This window comes from Schistocerca nitens, chromosome 8 (genome assembly GCF_023898315.1).
Source record: "Schistocerca nitens isolate TAMUIC-IGC-003100 chromosome 8, iqSchNite1.1, whole genome shotgun sequence".
NCBI lineage: Eukaryota > Metazoa > Arthropoda > Insecta > Orthoptera > Acrididae > Schistocerca > Schistocerca nitens.
In genome coordinates, this window is record NC_064621.1 from 298,840,428 (window position 1) to 298,864,985 (window position 24,558).

At 37.2% G+C, this 24,558-nt stretch overlaps 1 protein-coding gene across 2 annotated transcripts in view; it reads right to left on the bottom strand.

Moving 5' to 3' along the window:
• LOC126199370 (mast/stem cell growth factor receptor kita-like) overlaps positions 1 to 24,558 on the bottom strand; it is a 277,142-nt gene that overhangs the window by 27,946 nt on the left and 224,638 nt on the right. For both annotated transcript variants that reach the window (XM_049936274.1, XM_049936273.1), the window contains exons 16-17: positions 5,751 to 5,893; positions 5,537 to 5,659 (exon numbers count right to left, since the gene is read on the bottom strand). In XM_049936274.1, coding sequence (XP_049792231.1) covers positions 5,537 to 5,659; positions 5,751 to 5,893 — 266 coding nt within the window. The remainder of the gene's footprint in view (positions 1 to 5,536; positions 5,660 to 5,750; positions 5,894 to 24,558) is intronic.

Here is a 24,558-nt window from a genome sequence, read left to right on the forward strand (position 1 = left end):
TTTGGAATCGGTTAGTGAAAGGATTGATGGACAAAACAGAGAAGCTCCAAAGAAGAGAACTGCTGTGGAGATGCTCAGCCTTTTCCAGTGGCAGACTCTGCAAGCGAGGCATTTTCCATTATGGTGAGGTTTACTGTTAAAATTCTGAGAGCATTTGTTCCTGGGAGAGTCAACCAATATATTGCTTCCTCCTATGTATTTCTGGAGGAAATACCACAGATATAACCTTACATGGAACCTTACCAACTGTTTGTCCTTCCTGCGACCACTACACACTGGAAAAGGGAGGGGGAGTGATAATGGTATACAAAGTAACTTCTCCAACACAGGCACACAGCAAAGCAATTTGTGGAGTATAAATGTAGATGCAGACCACCTGCATCCCTTCATGTTTAATGCCTTCCCCCAAAGGCAATAACTTCTTGCAGTAGGATGACCTGAACAGCAGGATAACAAGCTGGTTGTTTGAGGTGAATTACAGTGATATCACATAACGTTTTGGCCAACAAATTCACCTGATCAGAAACTGATGGCACACATTTGGCACTTACTCTGCACCCACAAAGCACCAACTTGTACCTAATGGGAATTACATGACCTGTGCTTCGACTTCTGGTCCCACATGCCTCCAGAAACCTACCAAGGGCTTGTCACATCTGTATGATGCAGAGTCGCTGCAGTGCTGCCTTCCAAAGGTAGACCAACATGCTATTAAGCAGGTGGTCATAATGTTTTCCTCATTAATGTCTATTCTATAGCTCACATTCTTGATAAACATTATGATGGGAAACATAAAAATTGAACCACAGGCATACAGTCTCATTAAAAATAAATACATTTTAAGGTTATTGAAAGGACTGTAATCAACAGCTTATTCATACTCAAGAAATAATCTACGGCATAAACACAGTTGTGAGGGAGAAAGAGACTCATTTTCTTTTAAAGCCATTATTTTATTTTCACAGGTAGGTGCCAAAATAAGAACATCAGAAAACAGAATATCTAAAATAATAATGAACCAAATGGAGCATATGCACTAGACCATTAGAGAAACCATGAAAGAGGCTGAGTGACAAGAAAATTGGTTTGTAACATCCAATAGAGACAAGTAGTTAGAGGAGGCAAGAGTTGAAAGCCTAACATCTGTGCATGGACATCCACAGAAATTTACCCAAGAGTGGAAAATATTCTAAAATTGCCATTATTTAGTTTGAAAAAGTGTTACACTTGAAGAACTAAATTTGACAAAAAGTACACCAAAATTATTGTATCTCAAAGGTAATGCTTGACCACTTAATATTGTTTTGGAGGTACATAACTCCCACACCCAAAAGGTAAGCATATTTCATTAGAGTATGTAAAATGTATCCAATGAGCTACAGAATAAAGCTAGAAAATACTCACAAAAATAGTTTTACCCATAAACCAATAAGATGAGGTCAACACTGAAAATTAAAAATTGAAAACAGAAAAAATCAAAATGAGCAAAAAAATTCTTGCTCCGTTTCAATGAGAAATTCCATTTATTAATACTCACCGATGTGGAGAAGAAGTAAATAACATCTAACAATTGGTTATTCAAGGTTGACCACCCCCTCCCTTTTTTTTTTCAACCCACACTCACCATCTGACTAAATGAATGCGGAAACCCCCCACCAACATCCTCAAATTGGTGAGCAGAACCAAATTCTAACAGTCTAGGGCTCAACAAATGAGGTCCTTGTCTCCCAGTATGACACATCTTGCTGCAGTCATGCCCACTGGGTAGCAGAATTTTTATTTCTGTGACTGTATGTTGCTCTGTGTTGCAGGCTGTAGGGATAAAAAAGAATACAACATTTTTTCCTTTTTGTAATTCATACATTTTTCCAATATTCTAGTGGATAAAATCATATTTTTCTCTTTCCATCTGATCTCTTTGGATCCACACATGAAGTGTATATGATCACATCAACAGTACAGAACAGCCATTTTCTTCGGTCTACTGCTACAACTCTTCTGCTGTGTGTATGAATATGGTTTGAGAAAGTAGCCACAGATCTTGTTTGTGTACCAATGCGGAGTAAATCACTGTTGTGTCTAAGTTGTACAGTGAGAGAGGGACAGTACATTGGCACCAACAAGCCACATATGTGGCTTGTAAAGCCATGCAAAACTCATGCACATGGGCATAGGCTATGACATTGTAGTGTGGGCAGACATGATGCTCTTTCCTATGCCTTGGAATGTGTAGCTATCCACCATATTTCCTTAGATGTATGGAAGGGGCCACTCAGCTGTTTGGTCTCAACCACTCGATGCTAGCCCACTTGAAAGTGTTTGGGACCAAACCACAGGGACAGCAAGTGACGGGGAACTGCTGCTGCTGACCCAGTATGCCACATGGTTTCATTACTGTAATACCAACCTATAACCAACAGAGTGGGCACTGAATCTTTCCTGGAATGATTACAACCAAGATCTCAAATTGGATCCTTCTCCTCCTCCTCTTGAATTCTCATTGCAGGAATTACTCACTTCCTCCATTGCTTCTTGATTTTTCCTGAGGATTATCACTGAAACCTCAAACATTACTCAAGATGAGTTCCAAGGTATCCATAACCTGGAGATAGACCACTCTGTCATCAACCAGACATTGGTTATGCTACTGTTCTAGTAGACCATCAGAATATGTGACAGAGGTCCAATGTCAGCTCTCAGGCACCTTGATATACAAAACCATTCCTAATGGCCCCATTTCTTGCATCCAGAATGAGATGCAGAAAGTCCTGAAAACCCTAAGACGAAGCTCCCACAGAACAAATCTCATCACAGGTTAACTGAAACCTCCAACCCATCACACAGAGTCTTTTGCCCTATTTTTGCCTTGTCTTTTACAGATGCCAACCTGTTCCCAGAACACCTCAAATCCATTCTCACCCCTCTCCCACCTGGACACCTGGAATTAACTATTGATGAGACACTGCATTACACCAATATCCCCAAACACATGATTTCTTAGCCTTAAGACAATATACCTCCCAACAGCCACCTGAAAGTCTTCCTAAAAGCTTGTTTACTGTCAGCCAATACAATTTCATCCTCACCCATAACTACTGCATCTTTGAGGGCCAGGTCTATAATCAAATCAGGGGGAATGCTGTGAGAACCAAAAGAGCTTCGTAGTACACTAACTCTTCTGTGGCCCACATGGCACAGGCACACCTCAAGATCCAAGAGTTTGACGCCCTGGCTTGGTACAGATACACTGTTGACATCTTTGTGGTCTGGACTCATGGTGAAGAACTGCTCCAGTTCTAGCAACAGCTTAACTCTTTTTCTCTACTGAAATTCATCTAGTCATTCTCCAAATCAAAAGCTACCTTCTTTGACCTCCATCTCACTGAAGCCCACAACGAACCTCAGCTCATATAATACCAACCAACAAGCAACAATACATACACTTTGACAGCTAAACTCATCTGCTCCACCAACGGTTTGCTCGATACTTACACCAGCAACCTCTGCCAAACTTTTCTCTGCCGCTACTACCCCACACACCAGTTTGCAAAAAAATCTCCCATGAAGTATCCTCCTACTCTGACTAATAAAGCTCTTCCAAAAATGTCAGAAGCACTGCTTTTGTCACCCAGCATCCCACAGTCTTTGAATGCCTCGACATATTTCTCTGCCAAGCTACGACTTCCTCAAGTCAAACCCTGACATGAGATTCTCTCTCCCTTGTATCCTACCTATCCTACCCTCTGTCATGAGCCATCACCCTCCTAATCTTTGTAACATCCTAGTCAAACAATATGAGATCCTCAAACCATTACCCCTACCTGTAATCATTCCTGCTGTAAAACCTGACACGTGAACAATCCTGATACCACCTGCTTTAGTCTCATTATTGGTAAATCCTACGATATCAAAGGCAGAGAAGCATGTGAAATAATGCATCCTGTTTATCAAGTAATTTGTGTCTACTGCAGAGGGTTTTATGTAGGAATAACCACCACTAAACCTGTCAGTTACATCATATGGGCTATTTGGATGCTCCCTCCTGACATTAGTTTTCTTGAACTCTGGAGGGGGGAACATATATATAAACTTTTCATTAATTTTTTCTCACTATTTCTTCATTTTGATTATGCATTTACTTTTTCATCTTTGTTTTCCCCCTCTCCCTTTCTTCTTTAATCTACCTTAATGTCACTATTCATTTCTCTTCCTCTTACTCTCCATGTTTTATTCCTCATCATCTCCATATTGAACCTGGCACAGTGCTTACCACTGTACTATCTTTGACCTCCTACTCTCTTTGTACAACACCCCCACCCCTTTTTTAATTTTTGTCTCCAATCATCCAAAAAACAGATGAGTCCCTCTAATCCTAGACTCTGAGGGACTTGTCCTTCCCTTGTAATGTCCCCCAATCTAATACTCTCTCCTCCTCAAGGAAGGAACTATTGGTTCCAAAAGGTAGAATAGTGTATGTATTTTACTGTGTCTATAAGTAGTATCATAATACCATGTCCGAAAAGTAAGCCTGGCCAGTAATTCTGTGTCATTCCTCCCTCCCTGCCCCTGCACCCCAAATACTGCCTGACCTCTGGCAGCAACCTGTTAGAGACTTACTCACTATAATATATAACTCCATTCTGAATCCTAGACACAGATGTGGAGATCATATGGAAATTACTTTTACATCTAGTATTGTAGTCAGTTCCACAGTTTCTCCTAAGTTCACTATTATTTTTAATCACATATACTACTGGGCAGAAAACATATTGCCACAAGAATCTAAGAATCCCCTATGTCCCTGAAAAAGCTTTTCTGCGGGATGTTCAGTTAACTAGTTCCTATAATATTTTTACTACACTTGGCTAGAAAATAATCTTTCCAGGACATTACTGAGTTGAAGCAGAAAAATATACAAGCAATCCTGTTTGCGGACCAGCAAAATAATAAAAAGATTCTAACAGCTGGACTCATTGACTGATGAAAAAGAATGCCACTACTTTGGCTGAAATGCCTAAAAAGTCATAAGAGCTGCTGGTTTTCAGCAAGATAACATTTTTTATGCTCTCTTTAAGAGTTCAGTTTTCAAAACTGACTATTGCTTGGGGAGTACACACTGCTTGCTTAAGAAAATCTAGTAAGTCCATTTTCAGTGGTGCTGTTGGTTTCTTTTTTCAATTAAACACAAAGGCACATCAGTTAAGGATTTTAGTTATCATTTGGAAAGAGCAGGGTTCAAATCTCTACCTGACTATGTGGTCTCCATTATTCCATGGTTTCCCTAAATCATTTCAACTGAAACTCAGATTAGCTTCTGTGAAAATGTCATAACCAGTTTTTGTCTCTGTACTTGGGGAATCTGAACTGGGATTCCATTTGTAATTATCTCATCTTGACTTAAACCTTAATTTCATTTCTCTGCTATGTGAAACCCAATTAAAAATAATCATGAAAAGGTTAATAGCATTAACAGCTTATCTTTTAATCCAATATAGTTTAATAGTGTAATGGTGTTCACTTTGAAGTGTTGACTTACACTACTCTTCTTTTTGTATATGTTGGAACGATACATATTCTTTGCCAAACCAAAATCACAGATCTTCACAACATTCCCATCGGCCAGTAGAATGTTTCGAGCTGCCAGGTCTCCATGTAACACCTACAAAAAAAGGCAACAAAGAAGCTAACACGAAAAATGTTCAAGAAATGTATGTTGGTATAAACTTCCGATTACAAAAAAAATGATTTACCTTTCTCTGAGCTAAGTAATCCATTCCATTAGCTATTTGGTATGACCAGCATACAAGGTCATGCGTACATACTGGATTCACTTTACCAGCATCATCACACTTATAATAATAGCACCATTCTTGTGGTCTGCTGCCACCACTCACTGAATAACAAAGGATATATAAGATATGAATAAAACATAAATTTCCATCAGCTCATTTCAACATCAAACAATGGGAAAATATATAATTTTTCTATCGTTCTGTCCTAGCCACTTAGGATTCAACAAAGTCTACAAGGAACCAGGAGCATAATGAGAGCAGTATCACAGTTAATATATGTTTTCTAATGTAATAGACTTTCCTATCATTAGATGATCATCTTTGTGTTTAGTTGTTTCTTGAAATCCAACTGACAACATTATTTTTTCATCTGTCACCTGTTCACTTGGACAGATACCATCTGCCTTCAGCTCACTTTCATTGCAGTCATAATTCTACCTCAGACGCTTGTCTCATCACTGTTCCATTAGTTTGTCTTTCTGTTTCTCCTAGTAATTCCCAACATACATCTCCTCATTGCTTGCAGAGAAACTCTTAGTTTTCTAATAGTTTTTCCCACTGGAAGTCCACAAATCACTGCTATAAATCAAAATTAGTAAGGCACAAACATTGTGAAGTCACTGTTGGAGACACAAATGGAAGTTTGATTTTGAAAATCCTATTTATTTTACCAAATGTGTTACATGGCATTTTCCCTCTTCTATTTATTTCTTTTGTATTCCATCCATTCATTTTTTCAACTGTCCTAAATACAATAATTATGTATTGAATGTGTATGACTTCACTTATAATTTGTACTGTTTTCTTTAGGATATATTAGAGATACATTACATTAGTCTTCAAGTAATTGCTTTTTGGGCTCACTTTAACTTGGTCTGTTAGGTACTTTACACTTTTTGTTGAAGTTTATCTGAATGAGGAATAAATAACACAGTGTCCTAAGGATAGCTTCCTCATGGAGAGGAAGTGGGGTGTTGTGCTTCATGATTTACATTGCTTTCAGTGGGACCAACTGACGCATCACTGTTAATCTTTGGCACACTAGTGTAGAAGATACCACAAAGAAGCATGATAATTTGTGTATATAATATGACTTCTGGTATTTAGTTTGTGCACAAAAGTGATCATAATCTCGAAAATCTAAATCCCATTTTACATAGAATTTCAACATACTTTTCTTGTTGTTTATCCATCACATTTCTTTCATTGTATCACAACTCCTGTATCTGCCATGATATACTCTGTATTTTCATATGTAGTATGCAATGAAAACTGCATTCTGTACTAATATTATCAGTTGCAATCAAATTTGTGCTTTATACAATTTTGGCAATAGTATCCTTGTTAAGAGATTCAGTCCCTTAATTTAATTTAAGTATATTTTCGGAAGTTTATAAGTGCCTGGCATAATGTATTTCATAGAAAATTGACGGTTAAAAAATACAGACATATATTCAATGCAAAAGAGGAAATTCTCTTAATTGTCAATGATTCGACTGTACTATTTAAATTTCCTTAGGGAAGTGAAAGCAACAGATAGCAAAGACCATCTTGTGCTCAATTTCATGCCTGTAGGTCTCATTCAATGTGTGGAAGTTATTGTTCAGTGGCTATTGAGAGAAAAAGATGGACCAGTTGCACATTGTGACATCATTTGGAATGAATGATGTCTGTCATCTGGGCTCCAATTTCATAGGCAGATAAGCTGACTCTCCATATAGCCAAGATACTGGTAGCTGTATTGTATTATTATGGTAGTGTAATTTATTAGGACAAGATCGAAGGAAAAGCTGCCTACAGATGAGACTATTAAAATACTAGTGACCAATATCCAAAGCACTAAAATCCTAGAGACTGAAAAAAATTGTAGGTGATCCTAAAGTAACATTAGGTACCACAAATTAGCTAAACCCCAAAACAGATAGCAGTGAGTTTTTTGAAATAAATCAAAAAGATAGGTGAACTGGAAAATGCCAGTAGTGTGTTCATCATAACAGACAACAAACTCACTTTCATCAAGATAGAAATAGAAGCTGCATGCGAGACTGTTTGGGCAAGACTGTGTATCAAGAGAGAAAACTGCTGTTCACTAGCATGTATGTTTCATAATCATTGTCACATCATTGGAGGATACTTTAATCATCCAACCATCAACTGGGAAAATTACAGTTTCGCAAATGATGGTCATGACAAGACATCCTAAGAGACATTAGTAAATGCCTTCTCTGAAAACTATCTAGAACAGGCAGTTCAGAAGAGCACTAACGTGGAAATACATTGTAACTAATGGTAACAATTAGACCTCTCTGTGGATGTCCAAACTGAAACTGATGTCAGTGACCATAAGGCAGTTGTAGGAACAATGATTTCCAAAGTACAAAAGCCAATAGAACAAGTAGATGGGTTTAGATATTCAGTAAACTTAGATAAAGAGGTGGAAGTGTCATATCTCAAACAGGAACTTGAAGTACTGAGCACTGGGCAGTAACATGTACAGGAACTATGTCTCAAGTTTAGCAGAATAGATGACCAAATACTGGATAACACTATGTAATAGGAGGAACCTTCCATGGTATACAATCCCTGCAACAAAACTTCTGCTGTAATCACTGCATAAAATGTGTAAAACGAAGCATATGGTTAGAGATAGAGACCTGCTAAACAAAACAATTTTGATCATCAAAATGGAGATGTGTGGAGCCTTCAATGACTACCACAGAAGAATCTTCCCAAAGGACCCCACAAAACCCAAAGAAATGCCAGTCAGTGGCACCAAAATTAGTGCGCAGAGAGTCATGGATGATATAGGAACTGAAATTGAGGATACCAAACCAAAACCCTAAATGCTGATGTCTATTCTAATGTTCTTTTACAAAGTAAAATCCAAGAGCACTGCCCCAGTTTAATTCACTAATGCAAAAATGAGCAATGCAGATATTAGTGTCAGTGGCATTGAGAAACAGATGCAATAGTTGCAACTGAAAAGAGCTCCACAACATAGAGGAATCTCTAAGAAATTCTCTACGGAAATTGTAGATCCCTCAAACAAAAGAAAATGCCAAGCAGCTACAAGAAATATGAGTAATACCAGTCAGAATGAAAGTTAGGAGAAGTGATCAATCACATTACCCTCTGATGTCTTTCACATAAATTTGCTGTATAATCATAGAACATATTCTGATACCACACATAAAAGGTATCTTGAACAGGATGACCTCATCCAAGTAAATGAATATGGATTCAGACAACATATGAGGATTTCTCACATGACATCCTGAAAGAAAAGGGTCATGACAGCCAAGTAGGTGGAATATTTCTTGACTTCCAAAAAAACCATTTGACTCAGTCTCACACCAAGGCTTGTAAACAAAAGTATGATCAAACAAACAAAAAAATATATATAAGGAATAGGTTCACAGATATGCAAGTGGCTCGAGGTCTTCTTAAGTTATAGAACCCAGTATGTTATCGTCAAAGGCGAATGTTCCTCAGAGACTATGGTACCATCAAAACTAAAACTCTCCATAATAAAGTCACTTCACAAAAAGGATAGTACAGCTGACATAAATAGTTATAGGCCAGTGTCATTATTGCCAGGTTTTTCTAAAGTAATTGAAAGAGTAATGTATGAAAGGCTAGATGACTTCCTGAATAAAAATAAAATACTGAATAATGCTCAAATTGGGTTTAGAAAGAACAGATCCACAGAAATGGCAGTCTTCCAATTCATGAAAATGGTCCTAAATGCCTTGGACAAAAATGAATTAAGCTATGGGATATTCTTAAATTTATCTAAAGCGTTTGATCTAATAAGCCATGACTTATTGCTTATGAAACTAGAATCTTATGGGGCCCAGGGACTCACCTTCAAATGGTTCAAGCCTTATCTCTCTGATAGACAACAGAAAGTACAAATATGTCATGAAGGCAAAGAGTATCTTTCAGATTAAAAAAAAAAATTAGTTCTGGAGTGCCCCAGGGTTTCGTGTTAGGCCCTCTGTTATTCGTTGTGTTATAAATGATTTGTCACACCATCTGACAGTTGCAGAAATGGTGATGTTCACTGATGACACTAGCATTTTCATTTTCATAAAAGGATACACCAAGGATAATCTACAGCAGAGTGTCTCTAGGACAATAAATGAGACAGGAAAATGGTTTAGCGATAGTGCTTTGATCATAAATAAGGATAAAATGGTATTGATGAATTTCAGTAATATTAAAAGTAAAGTTAGAAGAAGAGTAAAAGCTGAGTTAGGAAACTATGTTATTGCACAAGCTCCATACACAAAATTCCAAGGTATATGGATGGATGAGCACTTGAAATGGGAAAAAAATCTAAAAGTTTTGACTAAAAAAGCTAAGTAAATGCTGCTATGTGCAAAGAATGCTTCGAGACTGTTGCAACACTGAATCATTGCTGTGTACCTATTATGCTTTTATGAACAGTCTGCTTAGATATGGTGTGATCTTCTGGGGAAATACAGGTATGCCACAACAAGCTTTCAAACTTCCAAAAAGGTCTATTAGAATAATGAAAGGGGTTCCCTGCAAAGTGCCAAGCAGGGAAATATTTAAAGAATTAAAAATAATGACTCTTCCTAGCTTGTACATCTATGAATGGGTCTGCTTTCTGAAAACTCACCAGGAATTTTCAGCATTAAATAATCATGTTCATAACATGAGACAAGGAACAGAGATGATTTTCACAGAGACACCCACAAAGGAGCACTCTACCAAAAAAATATATACTACCAGCCTAAAATACTTTTTAGTGCATTGTCTGCTACAATACAGAAAATTAAAGTATTTCATAAATTAAAGGTAGATTTTAAACAATTTTTACTAACACATAGTTTTTATAACATTGAAGAATATCTGAATATGGGAACGTAATACTATTTATATATACTGATATAAAATATTTGTATTTATTATCCAAGTTTTTGAAACAAATTAAATATAAGAAATTATATTGTAATTGACAACATCCATACAATGTATATTGCTAACAGATCAATAAAGAGATTGAATTGAATTGAATCAGGAGTGTCCCAGAGAAGTGTGTTGTTGTTGTTGTTGTGGTCTTCAGTCCAGAGACTGGTTTGATGTAACTCTCCATGCTAATCTATCCTGTTCAAGGTTCTTCATCTCCCAGTACCTACTGCAACCTACATCCTTCTGAATCTGTTTAGTGTATTCATCTCTTGGTCTCCCTCTGCGATTTTTACCGTCCATGCTGCCCTCCAATACTAAATTTGTGATCCCTTGATGCCTCAGAATATGCCCTACCAACCATTCCCTTCTTCTAGTCAACTTAAGCCACAAATTTCTTTTCTCTCCAATTCTATTCAATGCCTCCCCATTAGTTATGTGATCTACCCATCTAATCTACAGCATTCTTGTGTAGCACCACTTTTCTAAAGCTTCTATTCTCTTCTTGTCTAAACTTTTTATCGTCCATGTTTCACTTCCATACATAGCTAAACTCCATACAAATACTTTCAGAAACGACTTCCTGACACTTAAATTACACTTAATGTTAACAAATTTCTCTTCTTCAGAAATGCTTTCCTTGGCATTTCCAGTCTACATTTTATATCCTCTCTACTTCGACCATCATCAGTTATTTTGCTCCCCAAATAGCAAAACTCCTTTACTACTTTAAGTGTCTCATTTCCTAATCTAATTCCCTCAGCATCACCCGACTTAATTTGACTACATTCCATTATCCTTGTTTTACTTTTGTTGATGTTCATCTTATATCCTCCTTCCAAGACACTATCCATTCCATTCAACTGCTCTTCCAAGTCCTTTGCTGTCTCTGACAGAATTACAATGTCATCGGCGAACCTCAAAGTTTTTATTTCTTCTCCATGGATTTTAATTCCTACTCCGAATTTTTCTTTTGTTTCTTTTACTGCTTGCTCAATATACAGATTGAATAACATCAGGGATAGGCTACAACCCTGTCTCATTCCCTTCCCAACCACTGCTTCCCTTTCATGCCCCTCGACTCTTATAACTGCCATCTGGTTTCTGTACAAATTGTAAATAGCCTTTCGCTCCCTGTATTTTACCCTGCCACCTTCAGAATTTGAAAGAGAGTATTCCAGTCAACATTGTCAAAAGCTTCCTCTAAGTCTACAAATGCTAGAAACATAGGTTTGCCTTTCCTTAATCTATTTTCTAAGATAAGTTATAGGGTCAGTATTGCCTCACATGTTCCAACATTTCTACAGAATCCAAACTGATCTTCCCCGAGGTTGGCTTCTACCAGTTTTTCCATTGGTCTGTAAAGAATTCATGTTAGTATTTTGCAGCAGTGGCTTATTAAACTGATAGTTCGGTAATTTTCACTTCTGTCAATACTTGCTTTCTTTGGGATTGGAATTATTATATTCTTCTTGAAGTCTGAGGGTATTTCGCCTCTCTCATACAGCTTGCTCACCAGATGATAGAATTTTGTCAGGACTGGCTCTCCCAAGGCTGTCAGTAGTTCTAATGGAATGTTGTCCACTCCCAGGACCTTGTTTCGACTTAGGTCTTTCAGTGCTCTGTCAAACTCTTCACGCAGTATCATGTCTCCCATTTCTTCTTCATCTACAGTCTCTTACATTTCTATAATACTGTCCTTAAGAACATCACCCTTGTATAGACCCTCTATATATTCCTTCCACCCTTCTGCTTTCCCTTCTTTGCTTAGAACTGGGTTTCCATCTGAGCTCTTGATATTCATGCAAGTGGTTCTCTTTTCTCCAAAGGTCTCTTTAAGTTTCCTGTAGGCAGTATCTATCTTACCCCTAGTGAGATAAGGCTCTACATCCTTACATTTGTCCTCTAACCATCCTTGCTTAGCCATTTTGTAGAAGTGTGATAGGACCAATGTTATTCTCTATACACATAAGAGATTTGGCAGACAGGGTGGACAGCAATCTGGGGTTGTTGGCTAAATATGGTGTTGTGTATGGTAAAGTGTGTTCACTGAGTGACTGCAGGAGGATACAAAGTGACTTAAACAAAATTTCCAGTTGGTGTGATGTAGAAAACTGTAAGTTAATGGAGATGAGTAGGAAAAACAGACCCATAATGTTCGGATACAGCATTAGTAGTGCCTTGCTTGACACAGTCACATTTGTTTAAATATCTAGGCATAACATCCCAAAGTGATATGAAATGGAGCAAGATCTGAGCATAGTAGTAGAAAAGGTGAATAGTCAACTTCAGTTTATTCAGAGAATTCTAGGAAAGTGTGGTTCATCTGTACAGGAGACCACATATAGCACACTAGTCTGAGTACTGCTTGAGTATTGCTTGAGTGTTTGGAATCCATACCAGGTCAGAGTATAGGATGACATTGAAGCAATTCAGAGGTGAGCCTGCTAGATTTGTTACTGGTAAGTTTGAACAAGATGCAAATGTTACAGAGATGCTTCAGGAATTCAAATGGGAATCCCTGGACGGAAGGCAACATTCTTCAGCAGGAACACTATTGAAAAAATTTAGAGAAACAGAACTTTAAGCAGACTGCAGAATGATTCTGTTTTCTCCAACATACATTGCGTGTTAGGACCATGAATATAAGATTAAAGAAATTAGGGCTCACATGGAGTTGTCTTTCTCTCATTCTATTTGCAAGTGGAACAGGGAAGGATATGGCTAGTAATGGTATGGGGTAACCTCTGCCATGCATCGTAATGTGGATTGCAGAGTACTGATGTAGAAACATAATTGTTGATAGGTAGAGGATTTCTTGTTAAGGAGGAGACAGCATGTCGTCTCGGATGGAGAGTCACTGGCAGATGTAGAAGTAAATTCAGGTTTGCCCCAGGGAAGTGTGTAGCAACCCTTGTTGATAATGTTGTAAATTAAAATCTAACAGACTATTACTCACATAACTTCAAGATATTCTTGGATTATGCAATTATCTAGAATGGGGTATTGTCTGATGAAGGTGCATGAATTATTATCCACTCAGATATTGATAAGTTTTAAAGTGGCACAAAGGGTCTAAAATTGTGCACTACACGAAAAGCAAAAGCCTAGTATCTTATGACTACAATATCAAAGAGTTATGGCTGATAGCAAAAACCTAGTATATTATGACTACAATATCAAAGAGTTATGGCTGAAACAAGTACACTCATACAAAAAATTTGAATGTAACAATTTATAAAGATATGAAATGGAATGAGTACATAGGCTTAGCCTCAGGTAAGGGCCACTAGCAGACTTCACTGCATTGGTGGGATATTGGGAAAATGCGGTCAGTCTATAAATGAGACTGTTTACAAAATACATGTGTCACTGACCCTAGAATATTTCTCAAGTGTATGGGATCTATACCAAATAAACAGGAGATATTAGATGTATACAAAGAAGAACAGCAAAAATGGTAACAGGTTTATTTGATCCACAGTAGACCATCAGAGAGATGCTGAAAAACCTGAAATGACAGACTGCTGAAGATAAGATGCAAACAATCCTGCAACAGCCTACTAACAAATTTTCAAGAAACAGTATTAAATGAGGAGTCTAGGAATACACTACAGCAACCTACATATTACTACTGTAGGTCCACAAAGACGAGGTAATACTAATTACAGCATGCACTGAGGCATTTAAGCACTCATTCTTCTCACACACACATGGAACTGGAAGAAACCCTGATGGGACGTTTCCTCTGCCATACACACCACAGTCATTTGCGAAGTATGAATGTATTTGTAGATGTTGACTTTCTTATTGTATTGTATTATATTGTATATCTATTGGTCCTGTGAATCATACTTTGTACAGGAGAACATAATGAAATAATTGCAATAAAGTTTAACAGAAAACTGTTGTATGGTTTCCAGTATATAGCAATATAAGTCTAACATATGGGAATAACATTTCACAAATACACAAATAAATTTTTCACATACACATTTCTTACTTCGGCCTTGATTATCAGGTACACACATATATGTAATAGAGGTGATGTGACTTACCGAACGAAAGCGCTGGCAGGTCGATAGACACACAAACAAACACAAACACACACACAAAATTCAAGCTTTCACAACAAACTGTTGCCTCATCAGGAAAGAGGGAAGGAGAGGGAAAGATGAAAGGATGTGGGTTTTAAGGGAGAGGGTAAGGAGTCATTCCAATCCCGGGAGCGGAAAGACTTACCTTAGGGGGAAAAAAGGACGGGTATACACTCGCACACGCACACACATATCCATCCACACATATACAGACACAAGCAGACATCTCACAAGCAGACATATTTAAAGATTATCATTTGATATATTGGTCTTTAAATATGTCTGCTTGTGAGATGTCTGCTTGTGTCTATATATGTGTGCATGGATATGTGTGTGTGTGCGAGTGTATACCCGTCCTTTTTTCCCCCTAAGGTAAGTCTTTCCGCTCCCAGGATTGGAATGACTCCTTACCCTCTCCCTTAAAACCCACATCCTTTCGTCTTTCCCGCTCCTTCCCTCTTTCCTGATGAGACAACAGTTTGTTGCGAAAGCTTGAATTTTGTGTGTGTGTTTGTGTGTCTATCGACCTGCCAGCGCTTTCGTTCGGTAAGTCACATCACCTTTGTTTTTAGATATATTTTTCCCACGTGGAATGTTTCCCTCTATTATATTCATATATGTAATAGACTACATATAATACACAGATAAATCTACATGTACAAATTTCTTATTTTGGCCTTAATTGTATGAACTATTTAGATTTTACACCTATTTACACTGTAGATAAAAATTCATCAACACTATAGTAGCAATTCTGTAGCATGTGGTCACTCACTACAGTTTGAATTTATGCATGCCAGTTATTGCCTTAATTTTTTTTTAGGTAGTTTGTTATACAGTTTTTTTTCCTGCTTGCAAGGGTCCTTTTTGTTTTAGTGTTGTATGTGAAAACTGCTTATGTAAATCTTGATTATTTCATGTGTTGTATAAAAGGGTATTTTGGTTTTTTGGGGCAATCTTGCTATTTTCATCTATGATTTTCCTTATAAACATTAGTGTTTCTAGGATATATAGGCAGGGTAATGGCCTATATAAGTTTTTTAAATGAGGGTTTGCTTGAAGATCAAGGTGCTGTGGCTTCCATGGCTCTTATAATTCTTTTTAGTGCAATAAAACAGCTTTTGCTGAGTGGTGAATTTCCCCAGCAAATTAAACCATATCTTAGAAGTGATCTGCCTGGGCATTTTTTATTTTTAATGACTTGCATTGATATGCATCCAGCAAGAATTTTTATACTACAAAAAAAGGTATTTAATTTACTACATAGGTGTTGTGTGTGTTTCTGCCATCTTATGTCATCTTGGATCCAAACTCCCAGAAATTTGGTGCTATTTACAATTTCAGGTCTTTTGCCTAACAGTTCTATGGTTGCAGTTAAAGGTTATTTATTCTGCACTGTGTGTAGATGCATATTGTTTGTTTTATGTGTGTTTATATTAAGTTGTTCATTGTAAACCATTCAGATACACCTGAAATGATATTTTTTATTTCATTTTGGAGCTCTTCTGGGGTCTTTCCTTTGATAAGTATATTTGTATCTTCAGCATATTGGATGGTTCCCAGTCATTTACAAACAGCAAGAACAAGATTGGTCCCATTATGGAACCCTGCAACACACCATATTTAACACTGTTTTTCTGATTAATAGGAAATTAAATTTCTTCCTTCTTTGTACAAGACTTGAACTATTTGGTGTCTGTTTTTTAGATATGACTTTACCCACTCATACGCTGGGCCTCTGACACCAACATTATCTAACTTTCTAAGCAATAGACCATGGTTAATGATGTCAAATGCTTTTGAAAGATCTAGGAATATTGCTGCTATGTGTTCTTTTTTATCTAATGCATTTAAAGATTCATTTAGGAAATTGATAATAGCTGTTTCGGTGGATTTACATTTTTGGAAACCATGCTGTGTAGCTGAGAAAAGTTTATTTTTTTCAATGAAATCTACGTGTCTTTTATAAAAGATTTTTTCAATCATTTTGGAAAAAATAGATAGTAGAGAGACTGGCCTATAATTTGTTATATCTGTTCTTTCACCCTTTTTGTACAATGGCTTCACTTTAGCTATTTTTAACCTTTCTGGAAAGATTCCCTGAGAAAGTGAACTATTGCATATGTCTAGCATGGGCCTAACACCTAAGGGTGCCTATTATTTAATGATATGGTCTGGTATGTTTTCAGTACCAGAGGAAAATTTTGATTTTAGCTCCTCTGTTGTTTCTAGCATTTCCTGTTCATCTGTTGGGTATAGGAAGAGAGATTTGTCACTAGGGATAGTTTTAATCTGATTTGCAGTGGCAGCATATTGAAAGTTTTGCTTCACCAGAATCTCAGCTGCCTCAGAGAGATATGAGTTAAATTTACTTGCTATCTGCTGGGGATCAGATATTACAGAAGAGTTTCCTTTCAGTTTGATATTATGGTATTCTCTCCATTTTACTCCTGTTTCATGCCTTACAATGTCCCATGTGGCTTTCATTTTATTTGGTGCATTTGCTATGAAGGAATTATTTGCAATTCTTTTTGCTCCTTTTATGACTTTAGTTAAAATCTTTTTGTAATTCTTAAAATAGGGATCAAATTCTGGGGATGTGGTGTGCTGTCTACATATTACATGAAGTAATCTCTTTTTCTTTGCAGATATTTGTATCCCTGTTGTGACCCATTTTATTTTCAGATCCTTTTTTGGGACTGTCTTTTTATGGAAAGGAAAGCAAAGTTCAAAATAATAGCTAAAACTATTTAGGATTTTGTTGAATTTATCATTTGTACTTTTACATTCATAGATGTCTTCCCAAGTTTCTTTACCCAGGTAGTTAAGGAAATGTAGTATATTCTGGTCATTATACTTCCTAGATGTAGTTTTTAGACATTCACTTGAACCAAACTGTTTTCCTAATCTTATACTAATTTCTTGGGCTGTGGGCTCCCCAAAGCCTGTATTGTGGGTTTGAGTTGAATATTGCAAGGGCACATCTGTAAATGTTTGATGAAGGATTGTGGATGAGGTTTTTGTGATGTGTGTTGGTGTTTCTGTATTAGCATTTAAATTGAAAGTTGCTAAAAGGTTCAGTAAAGCAGTTTTTTGACTGGACTCACTTGCAAAGTCATTGCTGAAATCCCCAAATATAATTAGTTTTCTATTCTTTTATGTAGTCTACTCTAATTTCCGCAGCATAAGTAAGGTGGTTCAGAGATGCTCCATTGACACATATTCATTCATTTTTCCAATTCAAGGACCTGAAAACTTTCATTGCGAACACTGAGAATAGTTTTGGCAATAGGGAAATTACCATACCTGATTCTTTTTACAATTCTGCATTTGTCACTATTCTGATGAAGTCTAACTGAATCTGTTGCATTGACATACATGTTCTTCAGTATTTTTATATAGGTTTAATCAGTTTTTTGTTTCTCAAGAGTTGTAAGAACACATTTAATCAAAGTCACTTGAAAATTTTGTCAAAATCTATTACTCCATGGGAAAATGCTAGTTGTTACTTATTGCTCTATTCTGTGACTTAACTCACTCATACATATCATCAGTTGTCTTATATCTACATCACAAGCTATACTGTTTCTTTGCTGATTAGAAGCAATAGTTATCTAAGGGCATGGTGATAATTTTAGTGAAATATTGTACATTATGGAGAGGAGAGTGATAGTTATCTTTAGCAGCTGCCTTGATCTCTCTGACCTTCTCTTTTCTTTTGCTTTCTTCATACTTGCAAGATCTTTGTTTGTTTCTCTCTTCTGTCTTTGTCAGGTCAACATTTTCATATTTATTTGGTGTTCTTATATTTTTTCTGTATTTTGTCATAGCTTTTTCTTTTGTTTTCTTTCCTTGGCTGACATTTCTGTGCCACTGCCTTTACCTGTCAGGTGGGTCCCTCTCACCTTGTGTCTGGGTCATTTGTCCCTCCTTTCTAACCTTCTGCAACCTATCCTTGCTTTCTCCCTCAGGAAGGAACTAATAATTCTGAGAGCCAGTGTAATGTAACTGGACAAAGCTCCTGTCTCCAACATGTATTGTAGAATACAAAAACTCAGTTTAAATTCATGACACAATCCAATGGTATTAATGTCATAATTTAACAATATTATGCAAAGGAAAGTAGCTCTCACAATATAGTGGAGATGTTGAGTTGCAGATAGGCACAACAACAAGACTGTCAGAAATAAAGCTTTTGGCCAGTAAGGCATTCGTCAAAATTAGATGACAGACACACATAATTTCATAGTTATTGTGCTTATGATAACTCGACTTATTCTTATTTTTCTCATAAAAAGAAATAACACATGAATATTATCATAAGCCTTATTTTCAGACAATGTAATTATTTTTCATACTTCCAATTTAATTCAGAATAATAATCATGTTTGAAATTATCACCATCTTTCTATAATGTATTTTTATTAATAATCTGACAATATCCATAAAATAAGTATTTAATTATATATGAAACTGTTTGCATAAAAAGATAATGTACTTCAAGATCGCTGAACTGTGACTTCTTGTATCTTTGTTCTTACTGAGATGTGTATGACAAGCAGTTGATTGATGAGTTTTTATGTGAACAGTTGCACTGTGAAAAAGCATGGTTTTGTCTGGAAGTGAGCTGATTGATGTTTGTAATAGTATGGAGATTGATCTGTGGAATCGTATGGAAATATACATGTAGAGATGAAAGGAAAATGAATGATTATAGCAGCAGTGTTCAAATTTCAAAATCAGCCCTGATCATATTCCTTCCTGAAACAACTGTTTCCAGCAAGCCTTGATTTTCAACAAGCACCAAATCCAACAAAGAGCAGCAACAAGCAGGTACTGAGTGACTTTCCTTCTTGCCTTTTTATAGCTGTACATACCTAGAGATGTTTATTTTAAATTGTATTATACAACAGTAGAGGAGAGAGTCAACTTCATTAGAAATAGGTTTTTTAACTTTCAAGTGTGTTTTAACAGTACTACAATTTCAAGTCTAGAAGATAAATACTGACCAGCCATCCTGTCACTATGTAAAGATATAGTTTACTCGAAAGAGTTTTCCTTTTAAAACAGTGTATGGCCTCTGCCATTTCCAATGTTGGGTCAAAAATTTCATACAGAAGAACAATTCCTCAGTTATTGCACTATTTCTATTTTAAAATCTCCCATTATAATCTTATGGTATCATTTACGATTACTGATCAGTTTCTGTGACTCTTCCTCAAAATCTTCTAAGTCTATGTGAGCGCTTTACTTCACATAACTGAATGATTTCCATGGAATATCCATTGTTTACTTTCAAAAGAAATCTTAGGCTTATGCCAAGCCCTGTAGAATTGTTTCAAGTTTTCTTGGTCCTCTAGTCCTAACAGTCTTCCACCTATGCCAGAATACCAACTTTCCAGAAACTAATATGTGACACCATGGTTTCCGACAACCCTGCTCATGGTATTCTAGAATCTCAAGGCCAGAAATGTATGACAAGACATGTGAACAACATCAAACCTTGGCATGCTATGCTCACAGTAGCATTGTTGATGCTACACAACTCCAGTCAAGAGCCCTGTTTAGCTGATACACAATAACTGTAACAGACTAATCAGTTGTGACAACATCAGCATATAACTGAGAGTGCATCAGTATTATGGTCTCACTAGCCTTCCTCTCAATTTATGATGTTGCATTGGCTTTACGATGTGGTTAGCATTTCTTTCAATGTGTCATGAAAACTCAGAAGTTTCTATCTAGCAATTCTTCACTGATCCTTTGTACAATCAAAAAGCCTGTGATAAGAGCATTAACTGGTCTGTTGTGATTAATGATCTGATAATGCACAAGTGGTCATGGAGGTTAGTTAACAACTGCATATGTGAGTGCTAGGTGACTATAATACACAATGATGCATTCAAACTGCTAGAGGGGTTTTATAATAATTTGGCAGACTACTGAAGTAACGAATAAACGTTTATTGGGACCGGTATGTCTGAGTAAGACTGATGTAACTGGTGTGTGGCTGATTTCCAACTGTTGCACACTGTTGACTGCTTTGCTTCAACAGTCATCTATCAAGTCCGAGTTTTCACATACCTGAACCCAGACTGAATCCACTACATGGACTAACATTAAGGTCTGGAGAACCACTTGACCAAGATGTGGTTTTTAGGTGGTTTTCCATATCCCACTAGGTGAAAACCAGGGTGCTGGCTACTTTCAGACAGTTTATGCAAACATTTGGAAAATGTTCTTACAGTTGCATGTAGGATTAACTCTAGACACAGACAAACTGAGTACACAGATTTGGTCCTAGTGGGTGAATAAGAGATTGATGACCTGTGCGTTTAGTCTCTTTCAACCGGACATCACCAGCAGAGTGTGTTACTTTGTCACATGCAGATTTTAATGAAAGTCAATTTGTAAATGACCAGCAAGCCATATTCCCTGAAATGAAATATTAGTCATTTGTTCTGATTATAAATTCATATTTTAATATTGCTTTTAAGGTAAGAAAATAACTTTTAAAAAAAAAGACACACCAAGAAGGAGTTACACAAATAGGGTCACAAACTGCTGTTCATACAGGTATCAACAGAAAATGCAAAACTGTAAATCTTGGTGGCCTTGCATAAATGAGTGGTGCTGCAGTGCAGTTGCACTGTGCAGCTGGTGAGGATAGTAAACAGGGAACATGTTGATATCTCGGCATAAAATCCTTGTGAATCTCATTCCCTTTCTCTGTTGGACAGTAACTCTGCATCACAGACAGGCATGTGATCTATATATAAACAGATCTATATATAACAGATGTCAGTGTTTGAGAATAGATGAGTAGTTGGGATCTTAGAAACAGTTGGAGTAATAGCTGAAACACTCAACATTTGAATAAGTGTGATTTCACTATTCAACAATGTTACCAGGAATAGACAGTGATATTTTTCTGCGGGAACACTGGGGGATGTGTACCCCTAAACTTTTTTGTAGACAAACTAATTTTTTTACAATATCATATTGCTCTCTCTGAATGTGTGAAAGCTTTGGACTCATCAAATTGGCCTGAGAATCCAAGAATAACATATAGTGAAACAAATACCAAAACTTCATGTAGTCGTTTTGCTCTTCCAGAGAGAAAAATATGTAGAATATTTGGGAGTATTTGATGGAGAAGAAAATTCCAGCATCCCTCCTTCCTCTTCAGAATGTACTGAAAAGTGTTCCTATATCAACGAGTGAATGTGAACATGGGTTTTCCCAAATGAATCTGATCGTCTCGCCAACAAGAGCTTCATTTCATCTTTCCACAGTCAGCAATCTGATGTTCATAAAGTTGATTGGTCCTCCACTGATGTTGTTCCAGCCCATGGACTATGTACGCTCTTGGTTCAGGAAAGACAGACATCTTGCTACTGATAGCAAGAGTAAAATAAGAAGGTGTGAAGACTACAGCAGCCATGAACTGAAGTCAGTTTGGAAACTGTTGTAATGCTATTAATGTAAGTTACACTGTAGTTTTATGGTTAAATAAATTGTCAGATGTATTAAAAATTGGGTCAGTTGAAGCACAGGATACCACTCACCATCTATGCCATTTTGGGAGCCAAACAAGGTTACAAAAGATTTTTGTAGTGTAGTTTCTATTGTTGTTGATGATATGTGAGGATGGTTTTTGTTGTATTGTGTGTCTTAGTGGTATTTTATAGGTTAAAATATGTGTTCGGTAATACTTCCTTGTATTGTTTTGTATGTTGGAGGGTTGATTGGGCTCACTTGTTTCATTTGAGGTGTATTATAGGTCAATTGAAGTGTACGATACCATTTTCTTTTATTGTTCATGGGTTGGTGGGAATTGCATGTTCATTTGAGGCGATGTAAACTGAAGTGTTCGATGCCACCTTCTCTTATATGTTTGGGTGTTTCTTCGTATCGCCTGCTTCATTTGAGCTGTAAAGTCAACTGAAGAGTCCGATACCATTATTTTTTTAGTTCTACATGTTGATGACATCATGGCTAAAAGCAGACGGGTGGTATCCCATGCTTCAGTTATAAGTAATTTTTGCGGCATTATATCCAATGTCGGAGCACCCTCAAACTTTCTTTTAGAAAAAAAAGCACTGGGAATAGGTGAATCATTGTTAAGCACAGCACAAGAAGGAAGACATTGACCTAGACAGATGACAGAATGTGAGGACAGAACAATTGACAGAGAAGCACTCAGAGCCCCAGATTCATCATAATAATTGATCTGGCGGGCAACTGGTGCTTCAACGACAAGGATGTGCTCACAGTGGCCAATGCACTATCACTGACCTCTATGCACCACCAAACCTCTGTGCTGTGGGTGTCAGGCATGTTTGGTTTAAGATCTCAGTGACTGGAGTAGAATTGTCTTCAGAGACGAGTCTCATTTTGAAATGAGCCCCAATGACCAGCAAAGACGTATCTGGAGGTGTACCAGACTGTGATGAGATGTCAACCTGATTGCTGCCCACCATACTGTCTGACAACCAGAAGTGATGGTCTGGGGTGCCATTTCTTTTCATAACAAGACCCTTTTTAGTTGTCATCCAAAGTATCCTTACAGCACAGCACACCCCTTTTTCACCCTTCATGTCAAGCCATTTGCGGCTTACACTTCAGCAAGACAATGCCCTCCTGCACACAGTGAGAGTTTCTAATGCTTGTCTTCATGCTTGTCAAACCCTACTTTGACCAGCAAGGTCATCAGATCTCTCCCCAAGAGCTGGGCCCTCCAACAGGCTCAGGAATTTAATTATCTAATGCAGTAGCAAGAAAGAATTTTGCATGATATCTCTGACGAGAAGACATCCAACTCCATCAATCAGTGTCAAGCCCAATAACTGCTTGCACGAGGGCCAAAGGTGGCCCAATGTGTTATTGTCTTGCACAATTTGTGGAGCTTTTTCTCTTGAATAAATCATCCAATTTTTTGAAACTGTAATCATCTGTACATGTACATCACACATCTACCAATTTTCCATTCCAATAATGTCTTCATGGTGTTTTTCCTTTTGTTGTATACTTTGCAAATATTCGAAAAAATCCAGCACAAGTCAGATGAAACTAATCAGTATTAACTTGGATCTGAAAGATTTCAAAGCTACCTAACAAACACACTGTGTGTGGCACAACTACAGTTCATTATAGATGGACCTACATTTTGTGTTTTCACTGCATCACACTGTCAAGTTGTTTTGAGTTTAAACTTAAGCACATCTGAAAATGACTGAAGATCCCATGTCCTCTCCCCCATAGAATCTGTCTATGTCAACATGAACTCTGAAACACAGAAGTGGGTCCCGTCTTGTCCTGTTGTCATCAGTAGTGTGTAGTAATTTTTATGTAGGTCCATATATAATGAACTGAATGGAATGAGTTTTCTTTGTGCCACCTCACAATAAAAACACTGCATGAAAAAGGAAAAAAATGGTTTGTTGTAGAAAATCAGAAAGTGTCAGAATTTTGCGGAACCTGAATGTACAATGAAACAATGGAAATCAAGTAATTTTTCACATTTTTCCACCTTCATGAATCCTTGTTCCTTCCATCTGCATCAGCACAGTCTCCTTATCCCAGTCCCACATTCTGTTCCTGCATTGTTGCTTGGCTCGTGGAGTCCTCCGTAATGGCCTTATCATCAAATTACCCATCTCTGGTTGCCACCCCTCCTTCCACAATGACCTCCACGTGCTCAAATTCTGCTAATCGTTAGCCTTCACCAACAT